The 26,417-nt window shown below is 41.5% G+C and overlaps 3 protein-coding genes across 4 annotated transcripts; 1 reads left to right on the top strand and 2 right to left on the bottom strand.

Moving 5' to 3' along the window:
* Positions 1–3,002: 3,002 nt before the first annotated feature.
* Positions 3,003–5,857, top strand: LOC104426520 (glutathione S-transferase L3). Its single transcript, XM_010039600.3, is given in 11 exon segments — positions 3,003–3,104; positions 3,230–3,304; positions 3,696–3,756; positions 3,866–3,952; positions 4,303–4,401; positions 4,519–4,621; positions 4,733–4,755; positions 4,757–4,813; positions 4,954–5,061; positions 5,393–5,473; positions 5,576–5,857. Coding segments are annotated over 11 exon segments (720 nt in total). The 5' UTR covers positions 3,003–3,090; the 3' UTR covers positions 5,588–5,857.
* A 465-nt stretch (positions 5,858–6,322) lies between these two features.
* LOC104426523 (probable serine/threonine-protein kinase PBL7) lies at positions 6,323–11,208 on the bottom strand. 2 transcript variants are annotated; one of them, XM_010039604.3, is made up of 5 exons: positions 10,881–11,208; positions 10,188–10,375; positions 9,516–9,705; positions 8,983–9,374; positions 6,323–7,187 (listed from the first exon to the last, which is right to left on the bottom strand). In XM_010039604.3, the coding sequence occupies exons 1-5, from the start codon at positions 10,978–10,980 to the stop codon at positions 6,864–6,866; spliced, it is 1,194 nt and encodes a 397-aa protein (XP_010037906.1). In that variant the 5' UTR covers positions 10,981–11,208; the 3' UTR covers positions 6,323–6,863. The 2 variants fall into 2 exon arrangements, with proteins under 2 accessions (XP_010037906.1, XP_039161612.1); XM_039305678.1 differs by lacking the exon at positions 10,188–10,375 and having other exon boundaries at positions 10,881–11,207.
* A 2,210-nt stretch (positions 11,209–13,418) lies between these two features.
* LOC104426524 (WRKY transcription factor 44) lies at positions 13,419–18,789 on the bottom strand. The gene is made up of 7 exons (XM_010039605.3): positions 18,454–18,789; positions 17,983–18,065; positions 15,747–16,202; positions 15,536–15,667; positions 14,645–15,366; positions 14,236–14,391; positions 13,419–13,901 (listed from the first exon to the last, which is right to left on the bottom strand). Exons 3-7 carry the CDS (start codon positions 15,963–15,965, stop codon positions 13,742–13,744), a joined length of 1,389 nt encoding a protein of 462 aa, XP_010037907.2. The 5' UTR covers positions 15,966–16,202; positions 17,983–18,065; positions 18,454–18,789; the 3' UTR covers positions 13,419–13,741.
* Between the last annotated feature and the right edge of the window lie 7,628 nt (positions 18,790–26,417).

A 26,417-nucleotide genomic window follows, 5' to 3' on the forward strand; every position in this document is an offset into this window, starting at 1 on the left:
TTGACCACCACCCGCCGTCGTCCGCCGCCGCCGGCCGACCGCCGCCGGCAACCGGCCGCCGAAGGCCGATCGACCGTCGCCGGTCACCGCCGGTCACTGCCGGACGCCGCCGGACGCCGCCGGACGCCTTGACCACCACCCGCCGTCGTCCACCGCCGCCGAAGGCCGATCGAGCCGTCGCCGGTCACCGCCACCTTCTGGACGCCACCGACGCCGCCGGACGCCGCCCAGACGCCGCCAGACGCCGCCGTCGCCGACCGACCGCCGCCACCGTCACCGCCGGACGACGCCGCCCGTCGCCAACCGACCGTCGCCGCCAGTCACCGGGCTGAGACGCCGCCGACGCCGCCACGGCCGGAGGCCGATCGACCGTCGCCGCGGCCGACCGTTACCGCGGCCACCGCCGGAGCCAACCGACCGCCGCCGCCGCCGCCGGTCGACCACGATCGCCGCCCGACGCCGCCGCCCGCACGCCGCCACCGGCCAAGCGCCCCGCCGACTCCAGCGCGATCGCCAGACGCCCATCGGCCGCCCGATCGCCACCGGTCACCGCCCGGACGACGCCGGGATTGTCGCCGCCGGCCGGCGGTCGACGGCGGCCGATGGGCCGTGCGGCGGCGATCGGCGACGGGAGTCGGCGGGAGCGCTCGGCCGGCGGTCGACGGCGGCCCGATGGGCGTCGGCGGCGATCGGCGGGGGAGTCGGCGGGCGGCGCTCGGCCGGCGGCGGCGTGCGGCGGCGGCGGCCGGCACGGCGTCCGGCGGTGGCCACGGTATACCGGAAAAAATAAAACACAAATAAATATAAAAAATAAACTGTTTTTTACCAAACACATTTCTATTTTTTTCTATTTCTAGAGTAAAAATTTTGTGTAGTTATCAAACGGGTTTTTTTACATAGAAATTGTTCCCCAGAATAGAAATAGAAAAGAACTATTTCTGAAAAAAAAATTGTTCCCCAGCCAAGAAATGTTCTCATGCGGACCCTAAATGTCTGTTTGGTAATCATCCCAACAGTGATTGATTCTGATTTTTTATTCCCAAGAGTAGTTTGAAACAGAATCGTGTTTAGTAAAAATTTATTCTCGGGAATAAATTTCTATTTTTTTGTTCCCGGAAGTAGATTTTGAACATAATCAAGAATTAAAAAAAAAAATTTGATTCTTGTTTCGGAATAAATCTAACAATCAAAATCAACTCTTCTTCTTCTTCAATTTTGTCTTCTTCTTCTCTTTTCTTCTTCTTCATTGACCGCCATCCCGCGGTTCTTTGTCCGCCGCCGCCCGCCGCCGCTTGCCGCCTGTTGCCAGCAACTGATTCGACAAGATCACTGGAGGCAAGCCCAGCAACTAGCGAGGCCGAGCCTCAGCGGGATTGGGCGAGGGCTGGGTGAGCCTCGCCCGAGTGCCGGCGAGGCTCGGCCGACAAGGGCCGGCGACGCTCCGGTGAGGTCGCGGACCGCGATCCGCCTAAAGAAGAATAAGAGAAAAAAGAAAAAAATATATAAAAATTATTTAAAAATTAAAAAGAAATTGATTTGGAACATAATCAATTAGCACGGTACTAAACACAATTTTATTCCATAATCAGAAATTTTGGACAGTTACCAAACGGCTTAAAATGCTTAGAATCCGTTCCCAGGAACAGAATAAAAAAGAATCATTTCTAATTAGAATTTACTCCGGAAACAGAATCGTTACCAAACGCACCTTAAGCGAGGAAGTGAAGATAGAAAACATAGTTGATAAGTTGAATTCACTTGTGTAACTGGCCCAATGCTTCGAATTGCGAAGTAGAAGAGCGCTTTTACACTGATTGGTGAAGCGTACATGAAGCCTTCACTATCCAATGTGTTTCTTGGTTACTGTTCAGGTATTTGAATAAAATGTCTAGAGAACTTTGTGTACCGCATGCGCAATTCTTTTTAAGTGTTGATGCCAAGAAATTTGTTGCTTTGCTTTATGCTGAACCCCAAGCTCAGGGAACACTTCCTCGTGGGAAAAAGTCGAGATGCTTCGTGTTTGGAAAAAGGTTGAATTAATCCTTGGGGAGGTTGTGCCCACTGGATCGAAGGAGAGAATCTCACCCGTTGATCATAAACCTTGTAACCATTTAATATGACGAAACTTTGCATAGGAATTACAACAACGATGCTCGTGATATCGGTGGACCCCCGAGAACCCCCTTTAACGGTGGCTTGAGCTGTAGAGGTTTCTGCGACTCCGGCGCAGCCTAATTGATTTAGAAAAAATGGCATGCGTCTATTCACACTTACATAAATTGACGGCAAATTGAAACTTTTTGGCCAGAGGAATGTTGTTAAAAGTATAAGGTTGAATGTTGAACATTCCACGTGCGGATAGGGTGAATCGCGGCATGGGTTCGAGGGGTTTCCATTTGAATCAAAAGCTGGGGGCGTTGTACGTCACCACTGATGAAATCTGCGGCATCTGCTGAATATTTTATATTAAATCTAGAGCAGCCCTGACTTTTGAGCAGAAACCGATGAAAGTTCTTGTTTACGTGCTTGAATGAAAAACCATGGCGTTAATCAATCGGACTGCCTACTTTGAGTTTTGATTACTTCCAAACGTGTAAAAGTCATTGAAATTGTGATTCGGTGAACATACTCCTGGTGTGTAAACTGTACAACCATACCAGAACTTTTATTTTTCGGCTGAATACACTATAAAATTTTACGAAATTTCGATATGTGATTGATTAGATCCAGTAAAATGAGTCTGGACAAGGATTGTTCATCCCTTTAACTTGGCTGTAAAATCGAAACAAAAAGTCATTGTATATGGACCGATTGTATGCCCTCTAACTGATTTGAACCAACGAGGATACCGGTTGTGGATTGAACGGTATCTATTCAGGTGTGGACAATAATGTCTTGAAAAATAGAACACGCCTGACCTCATTGCTTACCCAACTCTCAATCGCCAGGCCTCATCAAAGTAAAAATCAAACCGGACACTTCCTCATGCAGACACATTTCATCCTCACGATGATCTTGTATTGCGACCACTATATCATTCTCCATAAGCCCTAAACCTTTCGCTAAAAATTCACAAGACAAAGTGCAACAATGGCCACTGATCCGTAAGACGACCCACCTTCATCTCACCTATTTACCTCTTTTGTTCTATTTTATTTTACTTTATGGATCTGGTTACCAACATGAACTTCTGCAGTTGCCTTTCTTTCCTCTTGATGCCTCAATGCAGAAAAGCGGGAGAGACTCTCCCTCCGCCACTGGATTCTACTTCAAACCCACCTTCTCTTTTCGATGGAACCACCAGGTCATGCTCACATTGTAACTCTTAATATGTCCCATCTTTCCTTAATCTTATTTATCTAGCTCTCATCGACATCACATCAGGCTCGAAAACTTTTCTCTTCGAAAGTATGTCGCATTCATGCATTTTATAGATGATGGGGTGGTCGGTCGGAACCAATGAAAGTGCAAAAACTAGATGAAAACTCGTGTTTTTTAATGGGATGTAATAGAGTCCTACGTACTCTTGACGTGTGATTAGCTTGGATCTATTAGAATTAGTGCTTTCTATCTTTTTTTGGGTAGATCTCTTGACTGAGTACATTGATGTAATATCTGCAGCTCTGTTTGCACTGCACTGTAGAACAACCAATTATTTGACAACAAGATTCTAAGGCTTTCTCCTGGTCTTGTAGGTTGTATATAACTTACAGAAGCCCTTTTGCCCAGCGTGCATGGATCACTAGGAATTGCAAGGTCTCTCTCTCTCTCTGCGATTCCTTTTCTTCTGATTTCTGTCCTTTATTCTGTAACTCCTACATGGTTACTATAGTGAATGTATGCACTGACTGCTGAGTCGTTGCAGGGACTGCAAGACGAGATCAAGTTGGTCCCTCTCTCTCTCACCGACAAGCCTGCTTGGTATAGAGAGAAAGTTTACCCCGTCGACAAGGCACTGCTCTCTCCCCTTCTCTTTAGTCAAGTTTTCCTGGACGGAGCTCTGTGTCATTTTATGAACTCTGTTAAAAATTCCACTGAGAATTGAACTAAAAGATTGGACTGTGCCATGCACTGTCCCACGCACTGTCCCACGATCCACTCACGTTCATTATGCAACTCGTGCTTGCATTTGACACTGCAACGTTCGGCAGAAGATTGCTCTTAATAACTGAGGATAAATTGAAAGAAGTAATGAAAGGGATCCAGTTGTATTCAGCGAGATTGCTTCTTATTATGACAAGTTGGTGATTAATTTTCTGTTACTCCGATGACACATTTCTTCTCTTTCATTAATTGCATTAGGTGCCATCTCTGGAACATGACAACAAGGTCATAGGAGAGTCTCTTGATTTAATGAAGTATATTGATAGCAAATTTGAAGGGTCATCTCTTTTCCCCACTGTAAGTCTACTCACATTCTTTTTCTAGGGCTAAAAACGTATGGACGAGTTAAACCTGCAATTTTCTTTTCATCCTGGATTCTATTTATTTATATGTGGGAAAAATATTGTTCCGCAGGATCTCACGAAAAGAGATTATGGTGAAGAGTTATGGTCATACTCCCTCAAATTCATTGAAACAATGTATTCAGCGCTGAATGGAGAAACAGTTAAAGAATTGGGTAAGAAGAAAAACCGTCTTTGCTGAGGAACTCAGAGGACTCCAGACTAACGTGGATACATATGTTGAAGAGTCCATTTTCAGATGAAACTGATGTTGAATTTCATGGCAGGTCCTCCTCTCGATCACTTAGACCAGTGCCCTTCAGAAATTCGATGACAATGGGCCATTCTTCCTTGGCCAGTTCAGTTTGGTAAGCCACTTTTACAGATTTAATTTGCAACCAAAATGATTAAACAATACTATCAACCGTATAGTACACATCATTCTTGCAAAATGTTGCTTTTTGCAACTGAATTGTATCCTTATTTCCACAACTGATTCACGATTTAGGTGGACATAGCTTTCATACCGTTTGTCGAAAGAATCCAGTCACTCTTATCAGATGTGTGGAAGCACGATATCACGTTGGGAAGGCCGAACTTAGCTTCCTGGATAGAGGTAATAATTCGCCAAACTCTTGTTCATATAAACTTATTGCACTCGGTACCCATTTGACTTCCTTCTATCCAAAAAGGCAAGTAGCACTTGAATGAGAAAGGAGGCCAAGGGCTCTTTATATATAAGCCATAAGCCCTAAGCAGTCCCAAAAGCTGAACACAGCTACACTGCAACAAGTTGCCATGGCCTCTGAAGTTCTTGTTCACCTTTCTTGTACACTTGGATTCATGCACTCATCAACTTGAACGGTGACTGCTCGGGCTCATACATGGACAATGTGCTCAACTTAATAAGCTGAGAGATTCTTACGAGACCAAGTGATTTTGTGCAGGAGATGAACAAGATTGACGCGTACACGCAGACCAAGTATGATCCTCAAGACATCATCGCATATATGAAGACACGCTTCTTGGTACCGTTCCTTCTGAGACACCCACATTTGCCACACAAATTTTCTTGTCAGAAATTAAGCAACTCATATATGTCTACTTCTCACAAGAAGTCTACTTTGCAGGTTAAGCATTGAGACCTGAGTACACAAGCCGTAATTTTTATGTCTGATGGCTGCGAGAGTTTCGACTTCGCGAGATGCTGCTGTACTTTTTGCTAAGGCCGTTATAAGTCTCAGTCCCATATGTTGTGTTGCATTCTTACTCGCTTGAATAATATTTGGATAAATAATGAGTGTACTGTATTGGTCACTTCTGCTTTAATCTACGAATGTGTGCAATCAAAGACTTGAGATTGTATCGTCATTTCTTCAATTTGGTTATTGCCATCTTTTCTCTTCTGAACACTTGAGACGTAACACGGCTGGCGATTGTTTTCGTCTTCCACATGAATACATTACACAAGGAAAGTATGCGGAGGAATGATTAGTAGGGGAATGGATGATCACTTTAGAAATAAAGTGAGCGAAGGGAAGATTGATCACTTTAGAACTCAAGGTAGTAGGAAAGTATGCGGAGGAATGATTAGTAGGGGAATGGATGATCACTATAGAAATAATCACTATAGAAATAAAGTAAGCGAAGGGAAGATTGATCACTTTAGAACTCAAGGTAGTAGGACGAAAAGCCTTGAACAAAATTGGCGTAACACACTCGGATACAATGACAACCACGGAAAATTCCAATGTAGATGCGAGGATAATCATGAAGAGCAACTGTTACTGAACATGAAATGTGTACAAGCCATATAAGCGAAAAGCAACTGTAGACCAAATACTAATTGCGTACACGCAGCTTGTTGAAACCAAATGAAGCAAAAAAGAAGATAATATACATGAATACAGATCTATATTTCACTCCAGTGCCGTTGAAAAAGAAATCGATTACATTGAAAGTGTACTCCTGACAGATAATTTTTCCTTGCTCTCCAAAGTACAACGCTAAGGGGTATCAAACCCATTATGTATTTAGTAAGATCAGGGTCAAAGCCACACCATAGCTAAAGGAAGAATAGCAGATCTATGAGAAAGCCACAAAGAAGTATGCAGGCTATATACACGGGGCAGAGAGACTAAGGGCCGAGAATGTGGTAAAACTACTTACAAGGCTATTTGCATACACTTGCGGCAGGGAAAGTTCAGAAGCCACCCCCGCAGGAAACCATAAAAAATCTAATTGATGGCATCAACTAACAAGGAGTTAGCTTTGATCACTAGAATGTAATCTGTAGTGTAATCGCTTCAAAAGCAAACAGAGCACTTCAGACCAGCGGCTGCATTGGCTGGGTGAAAGAGTGACCCTCAGACCCTGAATATCTAGAAAAGTTCTGTCCTAAGCCAGATACCGTGTGACTCACTTAATCTTCTTGGTTTTCTCTCTATCTGATATTTTACCACCATTGAGCTTCTTGAAACTTTCTTTCTTTCCTCTAGGAGGGGTAAGAGGGGCAAACTGGTTGCCCAGGGCTGATTGGGTATCAGGATCATGTTTTTGGGAAGCAAGATATGTTAGAGCCGTGACGACATCAGCGATGACTGGCCGCAAATTAGGCTGGTCCTGGACGCACATTGCAGCAATTGCAAGAGCTTGGTACAACCCCCTTGAAGGGTACTGACCTTGGAGCGTCGGGTCAGCCATAAGCATAAACTTTCTTCGATCTTTGAACAATGGCCTCGCCTGCAGTTTTCAGATGAAATTTGCATTAGACTAATGCAACATTAAGTCACCAGGAGTAATAAAGAGAAGATCGCATAAGCCTCCACAGCAGCTTCCACAAAGCTACACCCAATAGCTTTGTGATGCTCCAGCTTTTAAACCTTTTAAGAGAGAGTAGTAGCAATATTTCTAGATATATGAAATCATAAATTTGACAACAATAAAAATACAAATCATATTATATGTTATTATTATTATTATAATAAAAGATACCAAGAGAAATAATTATAATACATAATACTTCAATTATAATTATTTCCATAAAACATTATTATAAGGATATATAAATGTTATAGTCATCATTATAATTTCATAGTATAGTAATTAAAGATTATTGCTATTATTATTGTTGTTATCGTCATCGTTGTTAGGACATATAGATGTTATAGTTATCGTTAGATGATGATCATAATCATTCTAGTAGCATTGTTTTTATCAGATGGTGAAAACGGTAAATACCAAAAACTTTAATAACACCGACAAGAAACATTCAAAAATGTTATGTGTCATTTTCATTATTTGGATAGTCTCAACAATCTCAGAACAGTTTTTGTCAAACGCATTAATCATCAAAGAACACCACCTTTAAGCAATTTGTTGCCAAGCACATATGCTGCTACAGCATAGTTACATCATAACTGCAGCTGTATCAAATACATTTCTACGCATGTCACTTCACTGCATCTATACTTCATTCAACTTTTAATTATGTCCGTAGACATTAGGGCCCTGTTTGGTGACCATTCTCTAAACAACTATTTCTGCTCTTTTGTTCCCCGGAACGAAAAAAGAATAAAAATTCATTTGGTAAAATTTTTGCTCCTAGGAACAAAAATCTATATTTTTATTCTTGGGAATACATTTTGAATAGAATCAAGAAATAGAAAAAAGTAATTTTCTATTTCCGGGAACAACTCTTAGAATCAATTCATTTTTCTTCTTTTCTCCTCTTTTCTTCTCTTTTCTCTTCTTCTCTTCCTCTTCTTCTTCCTTTTGGCCGGTGACCTCGCCGGAGCATCGCCGAGTAGGCTCAGCTTCGCCAGGCCACCTCCAAGCCAGCGTCGCTTGACAGTGGCCTGGCGAGGCCGAGCCTTGCCATTGCTATGTGAGGCTCGGCCTCGCCTTGGCTAGGCGAGGTCAACCTCACCGGTGGCTAGGCAAGCTCGGCCTCACCAAATTAGGGCAAGGCAGCCAAGGTGAGGCCGAGCCTCACAGAGCAACAGCAAGACCTTGGCCTTGCTAGCCGGTGTGAGGCCGAGCCTCGCCGGTGGCCAGGTGCCTAGATTTGGCGAGCCTCCAGCGAGCTCGCTGGACCTCACTGTTGTGGCCAGCAACCAGCTACAAAGAAGGAGGAAGAAGAGAAAATAAAAAATAAAATAAAATAAAAAAATAAGAAAAATATAATAAAAGTATTAAAAAATTTAAAAATAAAAAGAATTTAAGAATCTACTAAACACATTTCTATCCCAGGAATAGAAATTTTGGATAGTTACCAAGCGCATTCTTTTGCTCAAAAATTGTTCCCGGGTAAAAAATCATAAAAAACCATTTATGATAAAAAATTATTCCAAAAATAGAATAACTACCAAACGTGCCCAAGAGAAACCCTCATTTTTTCTTCTTTTTTTTTGGGTCGAAGAGATGCCCTCAGTTAAAAGTTCACTATATGGAAGATTTTTGGTAGACTCCATACATGGAAACATCATTTTGCAATTTGACAAGGAAAATATAGTTATCAACTATTAGCATCTCTTACCCATGCAACAAGGTTTTGTTCTCCCGCAGCTCTTGAATTGTCGATTGCTTTCCTGCCAGTTATAATTTCCAAAAGGACGACGCCAAAGCTATAGACATCTGATTTGAGTGTCAGTTGACCAGTCATAGCATACTCTGGAGCGCAATATCCATAGGTGCCCATAACCCTGGTAGATACATGAGTGTTATCCCCTACAGGCCCAAGTTTGGCTAAGCCGAAATCAGATAGCTTGGGATGAAATCCCTCATCAAGCAAAATGTTGGAACATTTCAGGTCTCGATAGATCACAGGAGGGCTAGCTCTGTCATGTAAGTATTCCAAACCTTTTGCTGCCCCAGCTGCTACTTTCATTCTAGTATTCCAGTCAAGTTGTTTCTTACCAGGTGAAGCGTCTGCAAGGAAAAGCATGAGAAGTGAGAGACAGTCAAGCAGTTGAGAGAACATAACCAGCTGGAGCTGACTCATTGATATGGATAAACTTAAAACGAGATTATGCCCATATTTCTACATATCTGTGGTGCATATATCAATACCATGTAGATGGTCTTCCAAAGATCCTAAAGGCATATATTCATAAACCAGAAGCCTCTGATCTCCATCAGCACAATAGCCTATGAGATTGACAAGGTTAGGATGGTGAAGCAGACTCAACATCAGTACTTCAACAAGGAACTCCCTGTTTCCCTGCAACCCATTTCGATCAAGCTGCTTGATAGCCACAACCTACATCAACCAAAAGATGGTTCAAATTGCCTCACAGTGTAGGTGGCAGACTTACAAATCTTCAGTGAGTAGAAAATACTTATATCTAGGCTTCCTGTAAAATAATACACATCAAGTTAAATCAAGGATTGTTTTTATAGCTGCTAAATGTTAAGAGATAGTGCATTAGCACTTCATAAATAGCTACAACCTCGACTGTGCAGAGATGATGGTTCAGATAACTATTAAGATCGTGGAAATACAAAGGGCGAAACTCTTTAGAATACCAGATTCCTGTTTCAAGTGATCATCACAAGAAATAAAAAATTTGAAGAAAATATGATGAAAAAAAAAAAGCTGAGAAAACCAAGCTTCGCACAACAAGCACCACGCTAGCATCAGAAAAGGACCAACCTCGCAAACAAAACGATGCTTTTACACCCAGAATCCTAAACATGGAAAATTGGAATAAACACTTGACATGCGACTTCACTTCTATGTACCTGGTTAGATTCCAAACGGCCTCTATACACTCTACCAAAACCTCCCTCGCCCAAAAGACAGTCCGCTCTGAAATTCCTAGTCGCAACTGCTAGGTCTCGGAAGCTAAAAGTCTGCGCTGCAATCTGGTCAGACCCACCCCCTCGCGATGCCTCCGTTCCATTCAGCGAAGAATTCGGTTTCAGTTTCTCTGAACAACACAGATGGCAGTCACCGCATCAGGAACCAGAGAAAATACAATACGAAACGGACTACGGAACGAAATCAATCACACGAGGTTGAGCAGAAGCAAACGCAGATGACAGAGGACCAGCAATCCAAGGCAAGAAGCGAAATTCACCATCAACTCCGCATTGTATCACTAAATTTAACGAAAGAACGCGTCGATGAGCAACTTTAGAGAGGATTTTTGTCAATATCCTCGTTAAAGCGCCTCCATATCACGTCCACCGACAAAAGGGGGAAAAAAACACGAGCTTGAAGCACACCCGTGAGCAGGCGGTGATCTTTTCACTCTCCTTTACCAAATGACGCAGCGCGAAAAAAGCAGGCGAATCCAGTTGACCACAAAACGAGACCCGATTCTCTCGACGACGAAACCACGCCCGCCGAAAAAAAAAAAATCCTACCGCGGCGCTGTTCGGAAATGCGCTTGGCGCGCTCTACCGGGGAGACGATGGGGGGGGGCGCGTTACCTGAGGAAGACTTGCCGCCGTGGTGATCCACCGGCCGGCGCTGCGGGCTCATCTGCTTCTTCTTCGACTTCGAGACGCCGGAGCACGGAATCCAACCCATCGCCCCCTCCCTCCGCACGCACCGCCGCCGCCGCCGCTCGAGCAGCAGAAATACGCCGAACTCCCCAATCGCAGCCGCCCTTCGGCTCCGGCCAGAACCGCCGCCGCCGCCGCCGCGCCGCGCTTCCCTACCGAATCTCGAACCGCGGACGCTAGAGAGAGAGAGAGAGAGAGAGAGAGAGAGCGCGAGTGATGAAGCTCCTGCTTTTCTCTGTCTCCTGCGAGCTCTGTCTTTCTCTTTCTTTCTTTATCTTTCGCTCTTTCTTTTCTTTGTTCCGCGCAGGAATCGTGCACCGAAACGGCCCGGAATAATGGAAAGCGCGGACGCGGACAAAAGACGAGGTGTCGTTTTCGGGCCCCGGACGGGCAAACGGTGTCGTGTCGTGGGATCGCCACCCCCCCCAACCCCTCTGTTTGGTGATCTTTTTCCCCCTTTTTCCCTTTTTTTGATTTTAATATTACGAAAAGCTTTGACCGCGAATCGACTTATTTATTTTTACGCCCTGGTGGGGCCCGCCCTGAAGCCGGGGATTTGATCGTGTGCACATCGGCGGACGGTAAGTGGACTCTTTCAAGGAGAACGGACGGCCGCGATTTCTCCGTCCGCGGGAGCGGATGTTTGTGGGGACGCACGATCGGCGCCGCCGTGGGGCCACGTGGGCGGGTGGTGACGATCTGAGATTCAGAGCGATTGTCTTGTGCTGTTGAGACCGAATCTCCTCCTTTTTCTTTTTCTTTTTTTTTCTGTTTTTTCCCCTTTTTTTTGGGGGGTCTCTTTTTATATTATTTAATATGTTCTTTTATTGCGACGCTAGCCAGGTGCTCCGAACGGACGGCTATCCTTCGGCGTGCCATTTGGCCCCACCGTGTTGTCCCGCTTTTTGAACGATCCACAGCCGTTGATGACGCGAAACGACACTACTAATAAACCGGGTAATAAAATAAAATAAAATAAAATAAATTATCGGTTAGTTCAATTATATCTAGGGGACTTACCTTTAATACCCAACTACGGCTTGTGAACAGCAAAAGCAATTTCCAACTACCCAGTCTAGAATTATTTGCCGTACTTTAATTTCATTAAATGTATATTTATATTTAAATGCTAAGAAAAATAATCTCCGTAGGCCCCAGTGGAATTCCTTCTAGAGCCCACCAAATAATTTCTATAGATTCTGTCATCTCACCGATTCGGACTAAATAATAAGCTAATGAATCTCCTTTTGGCCAATAATTTTATCAAACCAGCTTGGCCTAATATTGATATGGCCATCTTCTCTCAGTTAAATGGAAATTTAAAAAAAAAAAAATCATCTTAAGTGGTCAATTGGCTGCCTCTCTTGAAAATTGATAAGTGCCTCCTTGTGACTAGGCCCGTTAAGAGGAGTCGAGTTTGGTCGAGTTCAGTTCGAAATTTTTTCGACCCATTTAATTTATATTAATCAATTTTTACGCAACACAATTTCAGGGATCCATGCACCTCCCAAATCGACCCTAACTCGACACATATAACTAAATTCAAGAAATCTCTAGAAAATGAATTAGGTTTCGTACGAATCGAGTTCCCTTTAGATCCCATTTTGTCCCTTCAAGTCAACTAGATCGTGACTGATCTTCCCGATGCGGATCCAATTACACACGCAAATCCCAATTCCCTGCAACATTCACTGCTCTTGCAGCTCCGGCCCGTGGTGATTAAAGCTTTGTTTAACGCGACAATCACGCGGAAGAAACGCGAGTAAACGGTCAACGTGCTCCTCCCCTGATTTTCTCGCCCGCAATCCACGACTTTTAGATCCCGCAAATGGTTGACCGCGGTCAACCAAAAGCCCGCGGGGAAGGATCCACCAGCAGCGACGAAGCGGTCAAGATCAGGGACCACCGGGACATTCTACCGGCGACGCGTGGGCGGTCTCTAAATTCCTCCTTCGGACAGGAACACGAGCAGAGGACGAGGCATCCCACGACGTATAAATTTTTGATGGTCCGAAGTGACGTTCGAAACGGAGGCCCACCTGACCAGTACCTTCAACCAACCTTCCTCTTGAAAAGAACTTAGAGAAAGAAAGTAGCGCATGAAGTCTTGGTGGGGAGACGAATTCGTGCTCTGTCGAGACATGGGCAATGATGGCTTTCGAAATTGGCGAATGTCATCTATCTAAACAAGATTTCCTGTACCATCAGTTCAGTCCCGTACTAGCGGTTGGGCGTGGATCGAGTCGAAATTCGCTTCCGCACGGTTTCGATCCCCCGCTTTCGTTGACGATACGGTGCAATGGAATGATGGGTAGCAGCCCGAGCTTAAGTATGGTGGTTGGGCGATTTAGTCATGAGTTCAGTGCGTCGACAGGATCGCGCCGCGCGAGTTGTTTGGAATCCGAGGCAAGAATAAACGAAAGGGAGGGGGGGCTATCGATCTTGAACTGCATGGAAGTCGAATGAATTTTATGTGCTATACGGCAGCAGCAAGCAGTTCAGTACCGCCCACAAAAATTTCACCTTAACTTTGAAGAAGGTACAAGTGCACATGTTTACTACAATCAGTGTGTCCCTAGGCTGTCGATCATTACTGAAAAGGGAAAAGTTAACCCTGTCCAATGGCGGCAGCGTGGCTGCCATCGAATGTTGGAAATTACCTGCGAAATGCTGTGTTCGTTAATGACGAGACAAAATGGAGATCATACAGTGTTGAATTCGTCAATCTCCGGTCAAATCAGCTAGGGAGGCAAATCGCGCATCGAAACGTTGTGCCTCGGCTTGGCTTATTTGTTGGCCTGGTGATCAGCTGGACTTGTGGTCTTGAGGGGCATTTCATGGTTATGCTTCCCCTCATATGTTGTTATGAAAGATTTGGGATCCTCCATTGCTCTTTCCACGTACTTACGCACGCTGCACTTGAGACTCGTGCATCTATAGTAACTCCTGCAGAACATGTTAAACCTCCAATAAGACAGATTCAGGGGAAAACACTATGCACGTTGCTAACCATTTCTCTCTTATACAGCATCATGTGAGGTTGCTTTCCTGCTAGAGAATTCAAAGGTTATCACCATTCAATTATCCACTGCGTGGGTGGGGTTCTGTTTGTCTATGCTGCCCTAGCATGATCAACGTCCAAGATCACGTGTGAGGTTTTTCCTAATTGAACATGAGAGTGTCGAGTTTCTAATATTCCTTACTAATGTGGTTTAACTAGAATCTGAAAAGTTCTTTGCTACCCGACCCCTTAAGCTATTGGGTTAGAAACAAGTCTCACCGGGGATGAGGGTTTCCCTTGACAACCTTCTGGCCATATTTCCTCCAGCGAAAGCCATCACCCAGAATCTCATCAGTTGAATTTTGCCGATCAGTGGAGGGCTCTTGTACCCCTTCAGTGGCGATGCCTGCTTCACTGGCTCCACTTTCAGTCCTCCTGGAAGAGAGATCACACGTGATTTCAAAAATTGCAGAGTGTTCACATCAACAAAAGTTGCTATCAATTTCACAAGGACAAACATAGATAAGCATCAACAAAGAATGAAAGAATGTTAACAGTTGGTCATGCTATAAGCATTCAAGTTTTCTCGTTGCAAAGCTACTTATTAAATTGACGAAAACCTGAGGTACCCCACTTCTGAGTAACCTGAACACTAGCAATTTCTGATTGTATAGTACTGGTCTCTCACCTTCTCTTACTCCTTCGTTCGTCATTACGCACTTCCTTTGCCTTGCTTCCATCCTCTGCCCCGCTAATATTACACGAACTGTCAGGAGTCCCCCCAGAAGGAGCAACTGCTTCAGTTGCAGCAGCTCGGTCATGAACCATCAGGCCCTTGCCTTGATAAGACGAATTTGCTGCTAATCCTACCTCAGTCTGATTTTCGACTCTACCAAGAGAACCTTCATTCTTTTCGCCCGGTTGGCTACCCCGGAGCTGGTTGCTATTGTCTTGTTCTGTTCCATCAGGTATGGTCCCAAGCCCTTGCATCCCTGATGAACTGCGTTTAGGAGGCTGAGGCTTTAAATGGTTATGCTCACCCTTGTAGACTATTTCTGCTATCTGCCCGTCAAGTGATCGCTCAACCTTCTTCTTCACCGGACAGTTCGGGTGGGTGCACTTGTAATAACTTCGTGGGTACTCACTCCCTTTTACTTGTTTTTGTCCATATTTTCTCCAGTTATACCCATCGTAAGAAGGACGATCCACACTAGCTGTGGATGGTAAAGCTCTTTGGTCCTCCTCAATGTCCTGAGCTGCTATTTTCAAGGGTTCGCTCATCTGTTTGGTCTCTGCAGCACGTGGTATAATTTGACGAATATTTGAGCTCGGTTTTGATTTCACATGGCGTTTTTCTGGGGGCGGACCTTCAGATGGTTGTATGGCTGGTTGAGTAGCATTTAAGTTCCCCTGTTGAAAATAGAGAATTTCTTTTTCATGGATCTAACAGGAGATTGGAACTAGATATCACCCAAAAAAGTTGCCTGTATTTGGGGACATTACTTACTATTACTATGCGATTCTTACTGAAAGGAGAACCATAAGCATGAAACGGCAATCATAGAGGCTGAAAACTTACTATATTAGCCAAGAGTGAAGCAACGGCTTTTGAGACCGGCTTTGCCAAAGGTTTATATAATACAGTCCGCTGACTGTCCGAATTCGAAAGTGTATCCACTGAATTGCAGATTGCTGTCCCAGAGATTTCAGCCTGAATTTTTCCAGTACACTTAATGTTAAATGGGAAAAGATTGAAAAGGTTTAAATAAGAAAATGACTCGAGGAGTCACCTGGGATGAAAACATGGCAGCTGAAGTGCGACTCACCGCAGGCTTGACCCTCACTGTCTTAGGTTTAATTGGGGCAACACCACTTTCAGAACCTACTTTAGGGGCTGAATCATTAATTGCACCTGCAAGGAGCTCTGAGAAAGACCTAAAAGTGGAAAAGGTAGGCCGTGATGCAACTGGTTTTGCGATCACTGTTCTCTCTGTCTCTTTAGTCTCCATCCGTACTTGTATAGGCAAATAAATATCAAATTCACTCAATGCATGGGTAGCTTGTTCAAGATAAAGGATGATCAAGTACTCTAATCTATCTTGTGCCCAGAATGCTCCGTAGTCTTAGATTCAGGTGGCAGAAGTTCGGTTAACGTGACTGGAGGGGTAGAACAATCCTCCGAGAGCCTCCGCACTCAACCAACTAACAACTTGAGCTTAGTAAGTGCAATATAACCATCTTCTAACCTGCATAACATTGAAAATAGTAAGTATATTGTATTTTCCCTTAAAAGAGGAGAAGAAAATGTAGAGCTTGCACAGTCATGTCGCATCTTAGAATGATTAAGTAAATTGCATATGTGGATTCAATTGGTCAAACAAGTAAGATCCCACATAAGAAAGAGAAGCAACAGATCTCAAACTTTCAAGAGCTTCTTCAACAAACAGAGGCCCCAATAAAAAGTTGCAGCAACCATATATTCAAGGATAGTTTAATAGATATACAACCACTATCAGGAGATTCACAGAATATGCAAACTAGAGAAGGCACTGTCACTGGTATTAGAATATGTAAAATACAATATGAATCATTTTCTGATGGCTTAAACTTTAAGAAGAAATGGTTGCACACTTAACTTTTGTCGTAATATAGTTCTTTGGTTTGATTTATAGAAGAAATGGTTATGCAGCAACTTTAAGAATATCTAAACAGCTATCATACAGTAATAAAAAATATGCAAATCACCAAAAAACACACGTTACGAAGAAACATCAGGAGTGAGGACCCAATAAGGGATAAGAATGATGCTGCAACAAACAGTAACTAATGAAATATGAAAACTTGTTGAGATATCAAGTCATCACCTTGCTGTCATGATCTATCGAACCAAAAGCAAAAAGGTTAAGTTGCCCCAATTCCAAAATTAGATGCATAAATTCGCACCATGAAGGATTTTTTAACAAATACAGCGCAAAATTTTCATGTGCTTTTTTAAAGAAGCCCCACTGCCCATCTACAGGGTTTGACTAGGCCTCTCTTTCCATCCGATTATTTAGAAGTTCTGAGTTGGAAATTTAAACATTGTATCGAAGTCAAGTTTCACTTGTCCATGCCCCATTTAATGTTCTGGTTAGCATGGGGTTCTTGTTCATCTTGTTCCTTGTTTGTCAATTCTTTCAAACCCTATACATTATGTAATGCACGAATATCATAGGTGAAGCCGAAATAAGAGGAATCAGGTGGTCAACCAAGTAACAGTGCAGCAAATGAAAAGCAAAAAGAGCAAAACAATAGTTTTGTGAGAGTTTTAGCTCTCTACTCGAGCACTGCACACAGCTTCGCTTTGTCATTTTCTTCACTACTATAATCAGGAAGATTAGTGTAACGAAAGATACAATCTCCATTTCAACTTTTTATCACCAAATTGCGAGTTAAAGACAACATATAGGAGGAAGACTGCATTTGTCTGTAGGCTGTGAACTAACAAATCAGATCCTCCAACCCACCTCAATGAAAGTGTAGATGTTGACTCGTTATTGTAAGGACAGACATTCTTCCTTTCCAAGAGTTTTAGTTTTTTCACCAGCAAACATAATGGGACAGATTGAATCCATTTCTTTGAACCGTGTCTTATATGAACTACAGTTTTAGCTAGCAGCTTCCGATGAAAGTTGCTTAACTCACTCTAGTAGCCTATGATTTGGACAGATTAGAAAACCTCCCCATATAATCATCAAATGTTCCCCTGCATCATTACCCCTACGAAGCTCAACAGAAAATTTCATATCCAAAGATATAGACAAATCTAATTCCATAAGATTAAACCAAAGGTTCAGTCAGTGCCAGAGAGGTGCGCAACAAGCACAATCTCAACTTCCTGGATACCCAACAATCCACAAGTCGCACCAAATGAAACAACATGGAACCACCAGCAATATCATTAAAGAAAAAAGAACACCGAATGAAGCAAACTAGTTCATGAGTCATCACGGCGCAAGAAAACACAGGAAAACGTAAGCAACTAACCAGAATGTCAGTCGCAACGAGCACGAAATGGAATTGCTCGGCCTCCACGATATTCCTGCAACTAATTGCGAGTCCACCTTAATCTGCATTGCAAACCGAACAACGTTAAAAACCATAGACAATTCAACAATCCGGAAACCCAGACGAGAAAAGAGAAGAAATCTGGCGTGCAAGAAAGTCAGCAACCGTGAAAACAATCAAACTTTGACATCGGACAGACAAGAAACCCGAGCCCATTTCACGCGAGAAAATCAGGGAGAAGCGCAAAAGGAAACAGTGTAAACCCAAGCAACCTGTCTCTTCTCAAGACCAAAAACAAAGACAAGTCGTGCAGAGCGGTTTGACCGGTCGGGAGCCTCAACCACTCCGCGGAACAGCGAACTTCTGCATCTGGGCACTGTTCCCAAAGTCCCAAAAGCCAAACCAGAGGGAGAAGAGACAGAGAGAGAGAGAGAGAGAGAGAATTCACACCTCGAGAGAAGAAAAGCTGCAAGAAGAAACGATGCCCAGAAGAAAGCCAAGAAAGAACCGACGAAAACCGGAGCAACTGCCCCCTTATCTTTTTTCCTGTTCAAAATGGTACTTCTTCTTTTGCTGTCCTTTCTTCCCCCAGGCAGAGGGGTAGGGGATGGATATGGAGGTTCTGAATCTTGTTGCTCGACGGTCAGAGGTTATCGGAAGAGAAAAAGGGGTAATAGTAATGGCTATGGCGTTTGCTTTGGTACCGGGGAGACTCTCGTTGTCCTGGACCGACCCAGTCCAACTACCTGTCTCTGTGTCGACTTCTGAGGTTTGACTCTCCGATGCCGAATAGGAAGTGAGAGGAGGAAGAAGAAGGAGATGACGACAACAACTAATGTTGTCAGTTTTTATAAAAATTCTAAATGGTCTTGATGATCTAAATGGACCCGATGGCCCCTAGCACTTGAATGGAAAATAAGCTCAGATTTGTCGAAACTATTCATTTTGCTGTCTTTATATCATTTGGTGAATTTCAAGTCCTAAAACAAATCAACTTACGTAAGGGATAATAGGTTCGATAATGAATCATTGTCAGTTCCTAATTTGTGGAATCGGCTCATTTGATCTTGGAATTGGATTAATAGATCTAGATGGGTTTGAAAGTTGGCTCTCGAATTAGTAATTGTTCTTCTTCTTTTTTCTTTTTTTAAGTATTTCTTCTTGTCTTTACAATAGGGAGTTTCCCCACACTAAAAAGTAAAAAGAAGGAGCATAATTTTCGGTTTATTCAATAAATAAGTGTTTACGTGATCCGGGTGCAGTGCCAATTGACAGTCAACCAAATCTCCTTCCACTAGATTTTGTTGTCATTAATCTATTACATGGCATGGTGTCAATTCGTGTTAAATAATAAAAGAATGCAGATGTATGGACAAACAAAATTATGGAGAATGAGTAGGATTTGCTTCTATAAATATGGAAGTCATTATTGTATTTCTATAAAAATTGAAATGTAATTTACTAATTTAATGGGCCGATTCGATTTCTTACGTGGAATCAAGAATTGAACCGGTTTCTTCGGAAACCAATTTGAACCAAACAGATGCACACCTCTATAATCGGCTACTTTAGTTCTATTAGGTTGTATCAAATAGAAAATGTTGTAAGGCTTAATAACGAGGGCCACGTCGCATTTTCTGTCCACCTAAAACCACACTTAGATGCACGAAATGAAATTTAAGGACTTGAATGTATTCTCATGACTAATTTTAGTATCTTTCAAATTTATCTTCGGTAATTTAGATAGTTGGTCAAATTATTAACTATCTAATATGAATATTGATAAAGGTGCGTTCTGTAAGTACAAAAAAAAAAAGAAAAAAAAAAAGAGGGGATGTGTACCGTGTAAAGATCCAAATAAAAACTCTATAAATAAGACAATTGCACGTTAGGCTAACTAAGAAAGAATTTATAAATTCGTCCAAGGTCAAACTTTTTTAAAATCTAGAGACGTACATGCTTTGATTTTCTTCATACAGCTACAGCTTTCATAATATATTAACACATTAATTTGAACATCATTATTATTTAAAATGCAAGCAATATTTTAAATTTTGTCGGAGAAGTAATATAGCACTTAAAAAATCAAGACAATCACACAAACCCTCTGTACGTTCACTTTTGAGTGGAAGTCTTCTAAGGTGCACGCCGGTAGTACCAATCAATCGGGCTCGTCTCATAAAGAAATCTCTAATGTCTCATTGATAGAAAGCAAAGTCATTGTCCACGAGTACCACACGATAAAGATTGTTCGATTTTCGATATGATCCCACCTAACACAAGAAATTCGACTCACTTAAATATTGACAATAAATGCAAGAGTTCATAGCCTATTGTTATAAAACATAAACTATTAAATGAAGACATATTTATTATTTAAATGTTTTAACACTCATGCTCACCCTTTGTAAGGTTGACATATTTCTAGTATTTGACGTTAACATATTTAATTGGTGAGGCAAACGGATCTCGAAAAATTTGAACTCAAGATTTTCACAGCTTTGATGATATAAATGAGATTTTGATGAAATTACAATCAATTATTTCTTAAGCTATTATTTAAGTTATTAAATGAAAACGTAATTTATTATTTAAATATTCTAACAATATTATTTAACTAGTATCGATAATAATCCATTCTCTTAATACTATTTAAACTTTTGAGGGTTTTTTTCATTACATTCGATCACTATGTCGTCTCTAATCGTCTCGGTTTCTTTTATCATTGGAAGGTTGCGACTAAAATTTGCATATCGATGATAAGGATTTTGTACAGCTATGCGCAGTCTAAGTGAAATTTGATTTATTGTGCATGAATTAGTCTCATAAATGCTGGACGAAGTCTTGGTACAGTGTACCCGGGGTCGCGTGCCCTATTAATTTGGTCAGTGACTACTGACTAGTGAAGCTCCAGACCACGGTGCTCTATTTAATAGAGCAGAAACCTGTCCAGTCAAGTCACATCACGACACGGCTCGCTCTCGCCGATGTGGACACACGACTAATACGCATCATCCTAAATTTAAGGTTACCTAAGACTTCTTTTTCATTAGAACGGCAGCTCGAATGCGACTTGACCAGGACATAAATGACACCACAAAATATCCGTCCCGACTTCGATAGATGCCGTAGCCATCACCGCACTGTCCGCTTTCATCACGGCTAATCAGGAGCCCCCGGGACTTTGAAATGGGGTAGCACCGGTTCGTTCGAGATCACACGCGAGAGTCGTCTGCCAACGAAATGCCTCGGCCCGAGCGATGCGACATTGGAAGTACATCCGACTGTGTAGGACTTAGTCAAAACTGGAGTTTGGATATCCTACATTGTCTTAGAAAATTTGACATTTGAGATGTGTAAAATTGTCTGGACAGGTACGAAAAAATATATCAAAATCCCAAGAGCAAAGGGAACGATGTCACGTATTCAATCAATCGCCTTTTGAAGCTCGAGATTGTCAACTCGGACAAGCACCTCGGAGGTCGATGTATAAGAAGGAAATGGCATATCATCATCAGGAGTTGAAAATGAAATCTGACGTACAAGAACAAAGGGTCGTAGAGGAGCTTATCGCTAAGTGGGGCTCGACCCTCAGGAGCGGAAACCCTCATCTTAAGTCGGCTTAATCGGAGGGGACAACGGTCTAACCGCCGCCCGACAGCCTACCTATCGGTCTCCCGTAGTAGCCCGGCTGCTGCCCCCAGGCGGCAACCGACAAAGCCAAGTCGAGAGATCGTGAGATTCGTGGTAAATCACTTTACTGTAACTTTTAAATTGGAATGATCGCGCCGTGCTCGTGCATGAACCCATCGGACTCCCCATTTACCCCTCTCTGCCGTTTTGTGAAATGCGACCTGCAGAAGTCCTCGTTGCGTCGATCGGCGCACTGCGACGAGACCGTTCTTTGGATAGGAAAATATAGCGGCTTCTCCATTTCGATGATTCTGTTCATTTATTGTTGTAATAAAAAACATTCCTAATGGTTAGGATGACGTCGTACTATATCTTTACTTCTATTTTTCCTTTAATCCAACCGAAACACATATACTTCCTGTTGTAGTTCATCATGAATCGGGTTTATCACAGTCATTAACTAGGTTCATTTCATGTAGGCCTTAAGAAACTAAATCGTCGCGATCTCAACTTACCCACAAACCATGGTTCGGGCAAGTCTTTTTCTTGAACCAAACTCCAAAAGCGAGAGAATTGAGACAGCATTAGTGTGATTTCTTTTCCTCCCAACATGAGATTGGTGATTTTTCCCTAGTGTCTCTCTCAGTAGAAGAGGAAATTTCTATATAAGATATCTCTCACAATTAAGTACGCATAGTGTACAAAAGCTATCTCAAGTTAGATCAACCTTATCTAGTTCAAAATTTCAAAATCAAGATAATGCATATTTGTGTGCATTGTAATATCCAAAATCAAGACATCATGCTATAAATCTCTACACGTGTCGTATGCATTTTAATAGGATATTAGACAAAATGCTGGCACATTTAAATAATAGGCATTGATTTGGAATTTCCTATGTGACGAAAATCAATTTGGGACAAATATATATCGCGAGGGAATTGATTTAGAATTTTTAATGATATTAATGATTTTATTATATCAGAGGTGATTCAATCAAGGCCGAATCGAAAGGTCATCCAAAGCTATTCTATCGGAAAGAGAACATGGAGCTGGGTTTAGTCTATCATGTCATAAGGGCATCATTCTCTTACAATTTAAAACTGCTAGGTCACCCTCTCCAATGTGAACTTAGAAATTTGCAGAACTCTAGCGTTCTCTTTGGAAAAAAAGAAAAAGAAAAAAGAAATCGATTTATATATGGTCAATTTAAATGATTTAGTACATCGCCTATCCGATAACTTATTTGGTAAATTAGATATTTATTTGATTATCTATAAATTGCCAAACGGTTTCAACAAATTACAATTTTTTTTTCCATATTTTTACCAGACGAAATTAGTAATTGGTCTTAGATTTTACCGGCACTTGTATGAGCCACCCACCAAACTTTATTTGATCAATTTTCTCTAAATTGACCATCCGGTGCTTCTTGCGATTATCTACATAAACACTAACTTTTTAAATAAAAATTCACATAAAATACAATATTCCTGCTCTCTCAATTTAAGATTCAACAAAGTTTTCCACCTCTCTCGGTTAAAAATTCCGGGTTAATTCACGATAATAAGAAGAATTTAGGAAGCGAAATTACACACAATTGATGGCTTCTAACCTCTAGATTTCAGTTTATCCATATGTAGTTTCGGACATATCTTTTAGCTGTTCTTTAATTTTTCTCAAAATAAAGAAGAAGAAGAAGAAGAGGAAGATAACCGAACTTCTGGAATTTTACGGTTGAGGAAGTGTGGACTTAGGAAGGTTAGTTGGGTTGGGAACGGCGGTGCACTCGGCAGCCAAATTAATTAATGAATAAATAGATAAATTGCTTAAGTATTCACAAGTAGTCACGCCTATCTTAATATAAATAATTAGTACAAATATCTTTTTTTATTTTCTTTTAATATCCTGCGACTAATGTATTTCTCCACCAGAATGGTAGTTGGATCCCCCAACGACAAGAACGTGTGGCTGTGAAACTCTCGGACTTCTCGGGGTTCTCAATTGGGAAACATTCGGACTTAGTCCTTGCAAGTTGAGGAGAGACAAAGGAGATTATTGACTTTCAGCATTGGAATTTGTAACCCTAATTAGGCCCATCTGTTTCACAGAAAGTAAATAGAGTGAATATACAATTTTCTAAAAATGATTAATTATATCACTTGAAATAAATAATTAATGCAAAACATTTTTATAATCGATAACAATTTATGTTAAAACGTTATATTTTTTAGTTGTTCATTTTTATAAGCTTTTTAGGGAAACGTTTTCTAAATTTTTCATTTTCCACAGTACAAACGTGTCCTTAATATTAAATGACATTGCCAATTGTTTTTGGAAATAGCAAGTGTTGAAATAAGTTTTCCGTTTTTTCCAACTGTTTCGGTTACTAGGAACAAATTTTTTTGTTTCTGAGAACTAAAAAAACGCATTTCCAAGTGCGTTTTTATTCCAAAATGTATTATTTTGTTCCAAACTTTCAACAAAACGAAAAATTTCCCTGTTTCTTGTTTTTGGAACATTTTCCAAAACATTTTCTTTTTTTCTCTATTTTTCTTCTTCTTTTTTTTTCTTTTTCTTTGGTCGGGAGGGCCGGCGACCTCGCCGGAGCGTCGCCGGCCCCCGGCGAGGCCGAGCTCGCCCAGCGGCCGGGGAGCGGCTGCAAACGGCGGCGGGCTCCAAAAGGGCAGCGGCGGAGTCGGGGTTGGGTCGCGGGTCGCTGGGCGGCGGCGGCGGCTGCGTTGCGGGGCTCGGCCGTATCTCGAGCGGCGGACGTAAAAATAATTTATAATTAAAAATTTTGAATTTATTATTATTATATATTTTCCTTTCTTTCTTTTTCGATTTCTTTTTCTTTTTTCTTTTGGGTTCGGCGGAGGCTTCGGGTTTCTTTCTTTCGCGAGTAAACATAAACCCAAACTGGGGACGCTCCTTCGACATCGTCCTGCGGGTCCAGCGTCGCCCCCTCCCTTTGGCTCACCGACGAACGGCCGGTACGGTCGGCAACCCTCGAGCCCGGTCCTGCGCTGGAGGGAGACGACGGTGTGGCTTCACCGTCGGCTCCTCTTCCTCTTTGTCAGCATCTTCACGGTCTTTCAATCATTTTTTAAATACAATCCAAAAGAAGAAAAAGGAAAATAAAAAAAGGAAAAATAAATAAGAAAATAAGAAAAATAAAAAAAAATAGAAAAAATAAAATAAAAATATTAAAAATTAAAAGAAAAAAAAAAAATTATACAAATTTTCCAAAAATATTTCTGTTTATTTTTTTCGTGAAACAAACACACCCTTAGTGTTAAATGACATTGGCAATTGTTTTTTTGGAAATAGCAAGTGTTGTTGAAATAAGTTAGTTGACGAAAACAGATGAGGGAGAATACTGATAACAATTTGTTCGATGACGCCTATATACCTCTATTTTTCGTAGATACTATGTATATATCTCTAAGTAAAACCCAACATTGAAAAGCCAAATCGCCCCCTCATTGCAAGCTCATTATAATCATTTGGCTTAGAGTTTGCGTTGTTTAGGATTTAGCTGGAATTAAATAGTTTGAGTGCATATGAGAATTTAGGATTTCATAATAGATATTTTTGGAAACAAAATGACATTTATGCGAATAAGGACATAAGATAGGAATTATTGATGCAGAGGTGCAACGTTGTCTAACATTTAAACACAAATAGAGAGTTTTTTTCTTTTGCACTATCATTTATCATGAGTAATTTATTTACATATTTTCATTTTTATTACGAAAAAAGTCACAAGAAACATTAAGCTATGCCAACACATTTACCCTAAACTTTTTTGTATGACAATGCGATACATTTATTCCAAACTTTTCTTTTTTTTTGTAATACAAAAAAAATCTCAAACTTATACTTAACTCGTTTATCCCAAACTTATTCTCATGTGACATAATTACTCTCCATTAAAATTCCATTAACGAGCATCGCTAAAAACCTTATATGGTTGCCTACATGAATGGTTGAAAGTAAGTAATATTGACTTGTTAATATGTCAATTTATTGTACCTTGTTCTTTTCTCGTTTTCTTTTCCTTTTTAAATCCTCCTTCATTTTCGATGGTGACGAAAAGGCCAGTGGTTATAAAGGCAGCAATGAAGATGGAGGAAGGGAAAAATGAAAAATGAAAAAAAAAAAAATCTTGACATATGATAAATGTGCAGCGCAAGTCTAAATTTGGGATTTTTTATGTAATAAAAAATAAATTTCGTACAAATTTTTCACATGAATAACAGTTTGCACACGAATACAAGTTTGAGGCCTTTTTTAGTTTTATTAAAAATTTCATAATAAAGGATAAAATTCTTCACGAAAATAAAATCATTTTCAAGGTTTCATTTATTCAGTAATTTTAGTAAATTGATTTCCTACTTGCCAAAAGGAGAAAAGGAGAAGTTGTTTCTCCCCAAATGAACCTTATTGTTTTAGTACATGGAAAACTAAATCCAAACAAGACGTAAATAATATCCCGAAAACAATTTTCCTTCAAATAGATGGACAACTAATATTTAAAAGACAGCGCTTAAGTCCTTTCATAACAGGATGCCGCTCATGGTAATTGGTATGACAAGGCCCCGTTCTTTTCCTTCTAAGGAAAATAATGATTTACGGATCGATCATATCAAGCACTAGCGAAGGGCAAACGATGAATTGAAAGATTTTAGCTGGACATCTGTGGCTACTTACGAATACATACAGGGAACTTGAGCCTAACTCTGTATGTAAGAATCGACCAAGCTGCATGTAAGCCGCTA

Source organism: Eucalyptus grandis, chromosome 11 (assembly GCF_016545825.1).
Source record: "Eucalyptus grandis isolate ANBG69807.140 chromosome 11, ASM1654582v1, whole genome shotgun sequence".
Lineage (NCBI taxonomy): Eukaryota > Viridiplantae > Streptophyta > Magnoliopsida > Myrtales > Myrtaceae > Eucalyptus > Eucalyptus grandis.